Genomic DNA, 11,927 nt, shown 5'->3' on the forward strand with positions numbered 1-11,927 from the left:
CAGAATTCCTGCCTGGAATCCATCTGATTTACCAAATACACAAACCAGGCTTGGTCTTTTCACTCTCCTAAAGCCTTTGGATCCATGTGAAAAATCTTCCCCTCCCTTGGGATAATTCTGGCCCTGCTCAAACTTCCTTATTTCAGTAAAACATGGAGCACCCTTTAAGGCTCTGATTTCAGTGTGGTGAGTATTAAAAAACTTGTGTTTTCTGAAGGGGCAAACTGGGTTCTGGAATCCTCTTTCCTCAGCACGGAGAGATCTCTAAAATATATAATCCAGCTCTGTTCCAAGTAAAGCTTTCACTCAGATGAAAACATGTTCAGGGCATTTAACTTGATTAGGGGAAATTTACTATTCCAATTCCTTTTTTGTCACCATCCTCCCATTAAAATTTATGAGGGCTGATTAGTACATGATATTTTTTTCTGTGTTTTTTTTAATCAGAGAGCATCTTTAAAAAAAGAAATGAGGGCTCAGCTCTGGCAGCTGCACTTCCTTGCAAGCACAGTTTAAAGGAATGGTTTCTATATGAATTTAATGTCCAGTTTTGGGGGGAGGTAGAAGCCTTACATTTTGATTAATGAAAATTACTACATGCTCACAAATCAGCAAATTGGTTTGCAGGGAAACATTCTGAGGTTTCAGCTTTCAGAATCTCCAAATTCCTGCACCAGGGGCTGTCACCTCTCCTGGCATTAATTCCTGCCAAAGCCCCATCCCTCCTGTACAGCCAAAATCAGTTCTCAAGTCAGAAACAAAGCAACAAGGCAGGCAAAAAATAACGTGGTTTCATCCATCTTTTTTGGTTTTTTGGTTTTTTTTTTAAGCATAAATGAAATTAGCACCATTGTGACTGAGGAACACTCCTTGATGTCAGATAAGCATTCACTGCAGGCCTTACCAAGTGGGTTTTAAGACCATTCAATTACAGTGCATGATTTTATTTCATTAGAGAGGGGAAAAAAAAAGGTTGAGAGGATGCCTGGGAACATTCCAGCACAATTTCCATCTTGATAATTTGCAGCACTGCAGATTGTCAGGTCACTTTCTGCAGTGTCTGGAAGCCAGAACAATAAAACCACCCCACTCCTTGTTGGGTTTGTAAAAAGGAGACTCCAAGAGAGGGTCCAAGATGAATCTTTGAGATGCACAAATTCAACATTTACTCACTGGACTGCATGGAGAGCACTGCAGTTATAATGAATTTGATGATGCTGCCTCTTAATTTCTTAATGCATCTGTGTCATTGGATCAGAATTTAATTCACTTTTCACTTCACTTTGATTTATTGTTCTCTTTAGCCCAATTTCTTTAATAAACAGAAATGTTAGCAAAGGACTTCTTGAAAACAGGGAATTGGCATTTAAATTAAGAGCCTCCAGTTTGGGGCACCTGATCCATCTGCAGTCAGGGCTAAAGGACATTTATTACCTTGGGCATTTTCATCTGTAGATAAAGAAATTCCTTCAGTGCTACCACCAGGTTACAGATTTGAGTTCCTATCAGTGCACAAGACCACAACATTATAACCATTAAAAATCAGGAACACAGGTACTCTGTCTTTTTTTTCCCCCCACAATCAGGTACCTCTTCCTTGGTCCTTAAGAGAGGGGGAAAGAAAGAACAGATAAGTGCAGATTAGTGGATTTAAAACCCTTTACAGAAATGTCACATATTTACATTTTATACTTTCATTCCAGGTATAAATTTAGCCGAAATTAAATCAAAGGATGGATTTTCCCTTGTCTCCAGTGAGCCAACAACATTCAATCCTTGTCCTCACTGTCCAGACCTGAAGAGTTTTTACCTTTAAAAAAAGAATCTGTAAAAAAGACAAAAGTAAGAAAAGAACTTTTAATAATCTAAGGCTAAAATTGGTAAGAAAATGTATGCGAAATTCAGAGTATTAACTGTGTCTGAAGAAGTCTCTTTCCCCCTCCTTTCTCCAAAGTCAGCTCTGTTGTCTCCCCTCAAAACCAGCAGGTATGGAAATATCTTAGAGCAGAAGACATTGGGGGGGGATTTTTTAGGACATTTTTGATAATGTATTAAAAATATTTGGAACTAATCAAAACACATCATTGTGCCAACACACACAAAAAGCAGAGAGGCAGCACCAGTGGCTCAGTGCTTGCTCACTGGAAGAGGCTGCTGTGGTGCAGAACATCAAGGGCAGACTCAAAGGTCAGCACTTCCTTGTGGAACTTGCTGAGCTGCATCTTGATTCTCTTCAGGGCAGGAGTTGTTGCCTTCCTCTTGTAGCACATGGCTTTCAGCAGTTTATCAGCCAGGTAGTGCAGCCAGAGGACGTTGCTGTGGGGGTGGTAGTCAGTCCAGCTGTTGGAGTTCTCCTCCTTCATCTGCCTGTAGATGTCAAACTGGGGGTCCCCAGCGCCCTGGAAGAGCTCCAGGTCCGTGGAGAGGTCGCAGAAGACGGTGAGCCCGTCCTTCTCCAGGCGGGACAGGGTGTAGTCGATGATGTTGACGTGAAGGCCCGCGGTGGGGATGGAGTGTGTCTGTCCATCCAGCACGTACTGCAGCTCCCTCAGCTCTGTGCTCCTGACCAGCACGTTCCCCCAGTGCAGGTCCCTGTGCTCGAAGTGCAGCTCCTGCTCTGCCACCGCCAGGGATGCAGTGACCTGGTGCAGGATGCTCCTGGCTGACGCCACCGAGGAGAAGCTGCTCCTCATGCGCTCCAGGTCCCGGCCCCCAAACTCAAACTCCAGCACCATGAACAGCTGCTGGGCCCCAAAAAAGTCCGGCCGGTCATTTTCCGAGCCTGTTTCTTCGTGGAATTTGTCCCAGGCTTGCAGGAGATACCTGGGATAGGCCCCCTGGACACAGTGCACAGAGTAGAGGCTGATAAAGCCCACAGTTCTGTTCACAGAGCCCTCAGACAGGAGACTGAGCTCTTTTGAAATTATTACCTCAGGCAGAATCTCCCCAAAGCTCTTCTGAGCTTCACCATTTACTTTTTCAGTCCCCTCAATGGGAATTATTTTTAAGGCCACAGGTCCTCTCTCGCTGTCAATCTGGAACACCTCTCCAAACACCCCTTCTCCAATTTTCTTGCAATCTTTCATTTTATTTAAAGGAATGCAGTCCTCAAAAGCAATAGGGCCCTCCTGGTTGCATTCACCAAACACTTTCTCAGCATCTGTAAGGAGCAGCTCCAGGGCAGAGGAGGAATCCCTGGGAGCCAGCAGGACCATGGAGGAAGCAAACCAGGAGCAGCCCTGAGCTTTGCCAGCAGACAGGCTGGCTTGGTACCCCGAAAGCTGGGATTTCCCTGAGGGGGTGCAGAGGCTGCTGCTGCAGAAACTCTCATCTGTGGTCACTTTCTTCTTTTTATGGAAGGACAGAGACGCTCGAACTCTAGCCCAGGAATAAGAGTTATTGAGGAGCGAAGAGTCATTGTCTCTGACACCTACAGACATCTCCAGAGCTCTCCTCCGAGTTAGTTTTTGCCTTGGCTGGAGTCTGAAAAGGGAATTATTGGGCTGCTGCTGCCTCTTGTTCTTGCGCCTCCGGAGGCGGGTGTGCCTGCCCCAGCGGCTGGCACTGAAGCCACTGATACAAGCTTTCCTGCAGGTGCTGCCCTCCCCAGGGATTCCCCTGGTCCTTTTGTGCTTGTTCTCCAAGATCCCCTGGCGGCCCACGGGAGATCCTGGCTGCAGGCAGGCAGGTTGAACATCAGCCTGGTTGTTGAGTTTCATGCTCTTCAACCTCATTGGCACTTCCAGGGGGTCCAGCACCACCACTGGCACAAGCTGGTACTCCTTGGCCAGGTCTCTCTGACAGCTCGAGCTTATTTTTGCCGAATCTCTTGTGAGATGAGATGGGACCTCAGAGGGCTCCTCACGAGTGCCACTGTCACAGGACACAAGGCGCTGTGGCTCCCCCTCCAGGGGCGGGGAAGTGCTTGGGGCTTTTAGCGGGGTCGGGACAGCCTGGGCCGGGCAGGGTCCCCGCACCGCCGACCTCAGAACACGGCGGGACCCGCGCAGCCCGGGCTGGGGCTTACAGCTCCCAGCCGAGCCCTGCGCTCGGAACCACTCCGGCACCTCCTCGCCAGCGCTCAGCAGCGACGGCCGCTGCCCGGAGCCCCGCTCGGGGGAACCGCGGTGCTGCGAGCGGGGCTCGCCCAGCGCCGAGCCGCCCTCGATGGTGGTGCTGAGCAGGAGCGAGCTGAGGCGCAGGGGCGAGCGGCGGCGGCGGGGCACGGGGCTGTCCCCGGGGGCCGAGGCGCTGTCGGCGGTGGAGCTGAGCCGCAGCGGGGCCCATTGCGGGGTGCTGCACAGCAGCGGCGGCCGCGCCGCGCACAGCGGGCCCTGCCGGCGGCGCCGCGAACCGCGCGGCGGGGACGGGGACGGTGACGGGCACGGTGAGGGCGAGGACAGCGACGGCGGCGAACGCCGGGGCTCCTCTCTGCGCCCGCGGGGCTCTTTGCTCTGGCTCCGCTTCTTCTTCCCCGGCGGCTCCCGATTCTCCTTTCCTCGGCCCCGCGTCTCCCGCCCCCGGTTCTCCGGCTTCCGGTTCTCCTTCCCGGCCGGTTCTCGGTTCTCCTTCCCGGCCGGGCCCCGGTTCTCCTTCCTCCGGGTCCGCAGCCGCCGGGCCCAGGCGGGGCGCTTACCGAGGGCCTGCAGGGGCCGCTTGCCGGGCGGCGAGAAGTCGGGGTCGTCCGAGGGGGTGGAGGCGGCGCTGGAAGCGGAGAGGGCGCTGGAGGCGGCGCTGGAGGCGGCGGAGGTCGAGCTGAAGAGGCGCTTGCGGTCCTGCGGCGGCGAGATCCATCGGTCGGGCGGCGGCAGCGGGCGCAGGTAGCCGGCGCGCCGCGAGTAGGTGCGGAGCAGCCGCGGCTGCAGCGGCATGGCGGGGCCGGGCCCTCACAGGGAGCCCGCCCGCCGCCCGTTCGAACGGGTATCGCGAGAGCGCGCGAGAGCGGGGCTAACGGACAGGGCACGCCCCCGGACACGCCCCCCGGTGTCCTGCTGTCGTTCCCGGTGCCGCTCCCGGTGTCCCGGTGCCTCTCCCGGTGTCCCGCCGTGTCCCGCCGTGTCCCGGCGCTGCGCAGCGTTTCCGTGGCATTTCAGGACCCCCGGGATGATCGGTGCCGGCGCTGCTCCATGCCCGCTCTGGGACGCGTGGCAGCGACGGCAGAATTAATGAATTAATTAATTAATTAATTATTTAACCTGTATTGTACACCTCTGCACGGAATACACCTGTATATGTGTGTGTTACACCTGTATATGTGTGTGTTACACCTGTGTTACACCCGTGTGTGTGTTACAGCCGTGTACGCTCCAGCAGGAGCCTCGGGGACACCGGCACGATTCCCGGGGAGGATACGAGTGGCCAAAGCCACAGGTTGGCCAAAGCCTTGAGCAGCCTGGAATAACGGGACGTGTCCCTGCACATGGCAGAGAGCTCGGGAATAGACGATTCCTTCCAACCCCGGCATTCCATAATATTGTGTGTGAAAATAGGATTCATTTCAGGTGTTCCCACCGCAGGGAGGCTCCAGGGCGCGTTCAGCTGCCGTGCCCGGGGTCAGGGTGTGCCCTGCCCTGCCCTGCAGGACCACGGGTGATGCTGTTTCCTTTTATCCATCTTTTTTCCATGTTGTATCCATGTTTTATCCACGCCCGGCTCTCCCAGGGCTCAGCAGGGATTCTGCAGCTCGATGTGGCACCAGCACTCCATCAGGAGCCTGTATGGGCTCTTTTATTAAAGCAACATGTTCCTTTATAGTTTTACAGCATATTTACATTTGCTTAACAAACGCATACACTGCCCATTGGGCGTGAAAAAGAAACAAAACTCTCAAAAGGTGTAAAGGAGCCGCATCACTCTGGGACCCAATTTTAGTTCATATATTTTTATTTTCTCTCTTCACATTGCTATGGTGACAGCCTTGGTACCTTCCTCGAGAGAGGAACTTTCCTTATCTTCAGAAAGCCTTTTCTGGCTCACAAGAGCAGCACAAAAATGTCTTTCCTGCAGCTCTCCTGCTCCCTCCGGCCGCTGTTTGACCCTTCCAGCCCTGCAGGTTTCGGTGTCGCTGTCGCAGCTGTCGCTCGGGTTGGGGACAGGGACGCAGCTTGGTGGCAGCACAGCACTGGGATCCTGCAGCTGAGCCTCGCTGGAAAGCTGCTGGTGGTTGGTTCCTTTCGTTTCTGTTTTCTGCTGTTCTTAAAAAGCTTAAAGAGCTGTGCTGCTGATCCCTGGGAAAAAAAAAACAACACAAAAAAAAAAACCAAAAAAAAAAACCCAAACCAACCAACCAACCAAACAAAACAAAACAAAAACAAAAAAAAAAAAAAAAAAAAAACAAAAAAAAAACCAAAAACAGAAAAACCAACCAACCCCCCCCCAAAAAAAGCCCCAAAAAAACAAAACAAAAACAAACTAACAAAAAAACCAAGGGGAAATTATCTCCAACAAAGAGCTCCACCTGAAAGAGAAGAACCTGAGGGTCACACAGGCAACCTGGAGCTTCCCTTGGGACAGCAACAAGTGGGACCTCAGAGGGGTTTGCTGGGCACAGAGAAGCAATCAAGCCCCAGAGTTAAATTCTGCAGCTTTTGTTCTGCCTCTGAGTTTAGTGAAATCAGGTTCTGACTGTGGGGCAGAAGCAGAGGGAGGATGTTTGTCATTGCAGAGCAGAGAATATTCAGGGTTCTGTGTGGAACTCTTGTACTGATGCAGATAAAGCAGAGGCCTCCTGTTCTTTCATTCTTTCAGAGATTTTATCCTGAATGCTCCCCTTTCCCCACTGAAAACAGGGAAATCTTTAATTCTGTAATCTGAGAGACTGACCCTGGTGATTTATCAGCTGCAGGTTATCAGTAATTGCAGTTTGGAGGGTTTGGGGAAAGAAAATGCCTGGCCAGGCCTTGTGTTCTCCCAGTGAAATGATCTCAGTTCCCCCTCTGTGGATTCCAAAGTCAAGGATGGACACTTGGTAATGTTCCTCTCTCTGTCTCCTATTCTTGTGGTTGTTTTATTTATTTTTGTTCTCTTTGGTTGACCATAAACCCCACAGACCTAATGTGTGTTTGTAGACAGCAGCAGAATAAACAAAGATTTCTCATTCAGACCTTCAGAAGACAAAAGGGCTCCTGTCTCCTTTGGCCTAACCAATATTGCCTGGTGCAAAAAGAACAAACAATCCTTCTCTCCTTTATTTTCCAGTTTCTTCTCTGAATTAATCTTCCTTCATTACTTGGATGCCTTTTGTTTTCCCTCATGGCTCTCAAGGAGGTCAGCTCTTGCAGTGGGTAATGCTATTTTCCTTTTTAGATGTTTTTTCTCCTAAATGCATTACAGGGCTCTGTGATTGTAATTTCCGGCGAGTTCCATCGACCATTTAATTCTTTGCCATCACTGCAGCAGATGCCAAACACATTTTGCAGTAATTGGATGGCACTTAAGGGATTAGCCAAGAGTGCCAAGACCCACCTCACCCAAACCACAGCTGGCTTTTTGTGAGTTTCCATGGGAGCCTGGCCGTGTCTGCTGCTAAATTTATTTGCAATCCACATTTTGAATAAAGTGCCCTGTGCAGGAGCCTGCCTGACTTTGTGGCACAGTTGTGGCATCTCCCTGAGGGACAGGAGATTGGCAAATTTTCAGAAAATTGGCAAATTCAGGGTGAGGAGCCCCCTGTCCCCAGGCAGGTGAAGGAGCTGGCAGCACTTTGGGGCCAGGTGTGGTGGCAGAGCAGCTGCTGCAGATGTCCCAGAGCAGCCTTGGGGCTGCCAGCACGGTTCATGACCTTTCCTTCTGCCTCATGCAAAGGTGGCAGAGGGTTTGCAGAGCCACAATTTCCTGCTTTCATCTCTGTGGGCCCCCTCATTTATCCAGCTTTGCATTTCTTCACAGCTTTGTGCCTCCCACAGGAGAACAGGACGTGTTTTGTGATGCTGCTTCATTTGGGGGTGACACCAGCTGCTGGTGGCTTTGTCACACAGCAGGAACATCCCCAAACTTTGGGTTTCCCTCAGGGTGCTCAGGAGCTGCCAGGTTTGTGGGCAGAGCTGGGCAATGCAGCGAGCTGGGTGTTTGCAGGGGAAAGGGAGCTCAGCTCAGCAGGAGAAAGCCATCAGTACTTCATTATAAATCACAGGGCACTGGCATTGATGCCTCAGGTTTTATATTTTATATTTTATATTTTATATTTTATATTTTATATTTTATATTTTATATTTATTTTCCAGATTCTCTGCTGCTTTAGTGTGTAGTTCTTAGTTTCATATCAGGGCATGGTGAGCTCTCTGCACAGAGCAGGGAGACAAAACAATTCCTGCTCCAGCTGGAGACCAAGGACAAATGATCCAAATCTCAGCCCAAGAGCACAAACACCGTGGGCTGGAGAGAGAAAAACAAGCAGGGTGGGACTGCATGGGCTGGAGCTGGAATTGGACAATGAACTCCAATATGCAAATGGAGCAGAACTTAATAATAAGTGATTGACCCTGTGAGTGGGTGTGCATTTTGGTTCATCTTGGGTTCATTTTTGTGCCCATTTTGGTTCATCTTGGGTTCATTTTGGGAGACCATTTTGGTTCATCTTGGGTGCAGCCCTGGCTGGGCTCTTGTGCTGCCCAAGGTGCATCCATTGTGGAGATCCTTTTAATAAATCTCTATTTTATTCTTTAACTCTGTCCAGTCTCTGTTCTAGGCCAGCCTTCACAAGGCACCAGGGTAAGGGCATCAGAGAGGAGCCATGCAGAGCTTTGCTGGGTTCCAGGGCCTGCTGGGGCAGCTTTGTTTGCAGGGTAATTGAATTGCAGCTCTAAAGAGACATTTCCTGTGCTCATTCCAGCAGGCTGAAGAGCTGAGTGAGGCTGCAGTGCCACAGACAGATTGCTTGGGCTCCCCCAGGCCCAGCTTGGCTAAGCTGGGCCCAGCTGGTCTGGGAACACCTGGTTACAGCACCAGGGCCTGGCTCAGAGCACACCTGAGGGCAGCTCAGGGGCCAGGCTGACACTTTTTCCTCTGGGAGGGTCAGGTCTGAGCAGCTGCTGTGTTTTCCTGTGGCTGCAAGGAGTTCCCAGCTGGGAAACCAGGGTGGGGACACATCCCAGGCTTCCTGGCTGTGACTGTGAGGAGGGTGATGGAAGGGGATGAAGGCTTCTCCTCAGGACTTGCATGAAGGAAGGGGGTGAAGGGTTCTCCTCAGGACTTCCATGAAGGAAGGGGATGAAGGGTTCTCCTCAGGACTTCCATGAAGGAAGGGGGTGAAGGGTTCTCCTCAGGACTTCCATGAAGGAAGGGAGTGAAGGGTTCTCCTCAGGAGTTCCCTGAAGGAAGGGGATGAAGGGTTCTTCCTCCTCAGGACTTGCAGCAAAGGTAAGAGCTGGCAGAGGTACCAAGCCAGCACCAATTTCATGTCTCTGTGTTACCAAAGAAGTAAATGCTGCTCTGTTGGGCGTATTCAAGAGCAGGGTTTCACCTTTAAATCAGTGGTTAAAATGAATACACTTTTTATTAAACCCCTTTAGCCTTCAGGGTTTGATTCAACACTCTTTTATTTCCCAGTGATGCTTTTATTGTCTGACCTTAGGAGGTGAATTCAAGGCAACACAGCACAGCTCTCCTTGCACTGAGTCTCTCAGCAGTGTTTTATGTGCACTTTTATTAATTTCTCTTATCTGATCCTGTGCCAGCTCCCTCACAGAACAGGGCATGATGGCTTGGTTTCATTAGATGTGCACTATTTTTTCTCCTCTGATCCTCTTCCTCAAGCACTTTCCCTCCTTGGGTAGGGGGAGAGCAGTGGGTGAATGTCCCAGCTAATAATAACAACATTCCTGCACTCTGAATGGGAGATTCAGCACTTGGGGAGGAACATGGAGCACATTCAAAGGCTGAAAATGGCTCTCCTGGAAATGGAGAATCTGTTCTGCAATGTCAGCACTCTCCCCTTTCCTACAGACAGCTCTGTGGACTGGGACAGAAGTTCTCCCCACAATTCCATTTCCATTAGGGCTGGGTGTGCAGCTGTGCTGATTGACCCAGCCAAAGATTACAAGAGGAGCTGAACAGAGCATTTTTCTCCATGGGTTCCACACATTTCATTTCATTTCTCTGTTCTTGCCTCCAAACCCCTCACCTTCAGAGAGCAGCTCCTGCCTGGTATTGCTCATATCTGTGGCCATGAGCTGAGGTTTGAAGTAACTTCCTCTCCCAGCTTTGACTCCCCACCTTGTTTTTCTGCAGATTCTTGCTTACAAGCGTGACAAGAACTAAATGACTGATGTAGGGAGCTGACCTCTCCCTTTTCCCTGGTCATTTCCTTGCCAAATCCCCTCTTTCCTTCCTCCCTGTCTCTGCTATTTCAGGCTCTGCTCTGGCGCCTGTTTCTGACACAAGATGGATCTGCACCACTCAAACATTTACTGCAGGAGCTTTTCAGTGCTGGAGGAACATCTCGGCATTTCCGAGTCAGGGTGGGGGTCAGTGGGTGCCTGGAGGGAGCATTTGGCACTGGGAATGACCAGGATGAGTGAGTGCCCAAAAACCAAAACCAGCCCTGGTGAATCACAATGTCCTGGCCAGGGCTGTCTGCCACTGCCTGCAAATCACAGGCTCTGTTTGGGTGTAATTTAAAGACATTATTGGGCTGATCTTCAAATCTTTCCAGGGTCAGATGTGACTCTTTCAAATGTCCCTGGGTCAGGGCAGAGGTTGAAAGTTTGATTTTCACAGTCCCTGCAGGTGGCTTTAGAGGCTGAGATCAGCTCTGAGCAGTGACAGGTGGAGGAGAAGGAGGTGATGAGCAGCCTGGGCAGGCAGGGATGTGCATCCTGTGAGAATTTGTGAATTATGTGCATCGTGTGAGAATTTGTGAATTATGAGGAGGCAATCACTGTCAGCATTGTGAGGAATTAAATACAGGTGTGACATGGCAGGAATTGAAGGGGGAAAAAAAGAGAAAGAAGTTTCAGTTGTGGAGGAGAAATCTTTGCTGGGAGAATTCCCAGAATGAGCAAACAGCCCTTGTGGGAATGGAGGGTTTTGGGGTTTTTTTTGGTTTTTTTAATGGGAAATTCAAGATGTGGAAGTCAAAAAGGGAAATACCTTGCAGTGAAGATTCAGCCTCTGTCCCTTGAGAAGAACTGAGAGATTCTACATTATTTGCATCTTTAACTGGTGACAATTTGGGTTATTTAGTCCCTTGCTATGAACAAAACTGCTTTTGTTTGAATGTCCACAAATTCTTTGACAAACCCAGCAGTAGAATTGATTTCCAGGTCAGGGGAAAAAAACCCTAAAACCCAAGGTTGTGAAAACCAGGTGACAAAAGCAACACCCAAGATTGTGCCACAAAGTCACAGCTAAATTGTTTTTGCAGCTCAGTACAAGTTAAACTTCTGCAGCAACAGCATTGTCAGCAAAAATGGAGCTTGTGCTGAGCAGTGTTCTGAGGCACATTTGACACAAATAGAAACTTTTAATTCCAAAACAGCCATTCCACCTGTGCCTCTGCTGGTGCCTCCAAAACCACAAGAAAATATCAGTTTTGCATTCTAATTTTATTTTCATTTCAACGTGGTTTATACCTTCAGGCCTTGCCTAGAGCAGAACATTTCTCACTCTAGGGATTTATTTTTTTTTAACCTGTCTCAGATTAATTGACCTGGAAAATAACTGCAAAGGCTCTGGGCAGCCACCAGGTTTCAAGGAGGCCACAGGCAGGTTTGTGTTCTAGTTTTGCAGAGAACAGAGAGAAGAGAAAAGTTTCTTCCCCTTTGCAGAGGAAAAGGGGAGAAAAGTTTCTTTCCCTTTGCATGGAGAACCTTTCTGGAGAAAGGTTTCTTTCCCTTTGCAGAGGAGCTCCAGGGATGGCTCTGGGATGAGGGATAAAATGAGTTCTTCGTTCCTTATGATGCTGGTTGTGATTCTCCTGTGATTTGGAG

The 11,927-nt window shown here is 49.9% G+C and overlaps 1 protein-coding gene across 1 annotated transcript; it reads right to left on the minus strand.

Annotated features, from left to right (window-relative positions):
• Window positions 1–903: 903 nt before the first annotated feature.
• On the minus strand, window positions 904–4,871 carry HASPIN (histone H3 associated protein kinase). Its single transcript, XM_058817949.1, has one exon. The coding sequence runs from the start codon at window positions 4,869–4,871 to the stop codon at window positions 2,139–2,141; it is 2,733 nt and encodes a 910-aa protein (XP_058673932.1). The 3' UTR covers window positions 904–2,138.
• Window positions 4,872–11,927: the final 7,056 nt, after the last annotated feature.

The sequence above is a fragment of the Ammospiza caudacuta genome, chromosome 20 (assembly GCF_027887145.1).
Source record: "Ammospiza caudacuta isolate bAmmCau1 chromosome 20, bAmmCau1.pri, whole genome shotgun sequence".
NCBI lineage: Eukaryota > Metazoa > Chordata > Aves > Passeriformes > Passerellidae > Ammospiza > Ammospiza caudacuta.

What these genes read in the sequence shown, in the direction of transcription:
- HASPIN (XM_058817949.1), bottom strand. Translation starts at nt 4,871, where the DNA reads ATGCCGCTGCAGCCGCGGCTGCTCCGCACCTACTCGCGGCGCGCCGGC.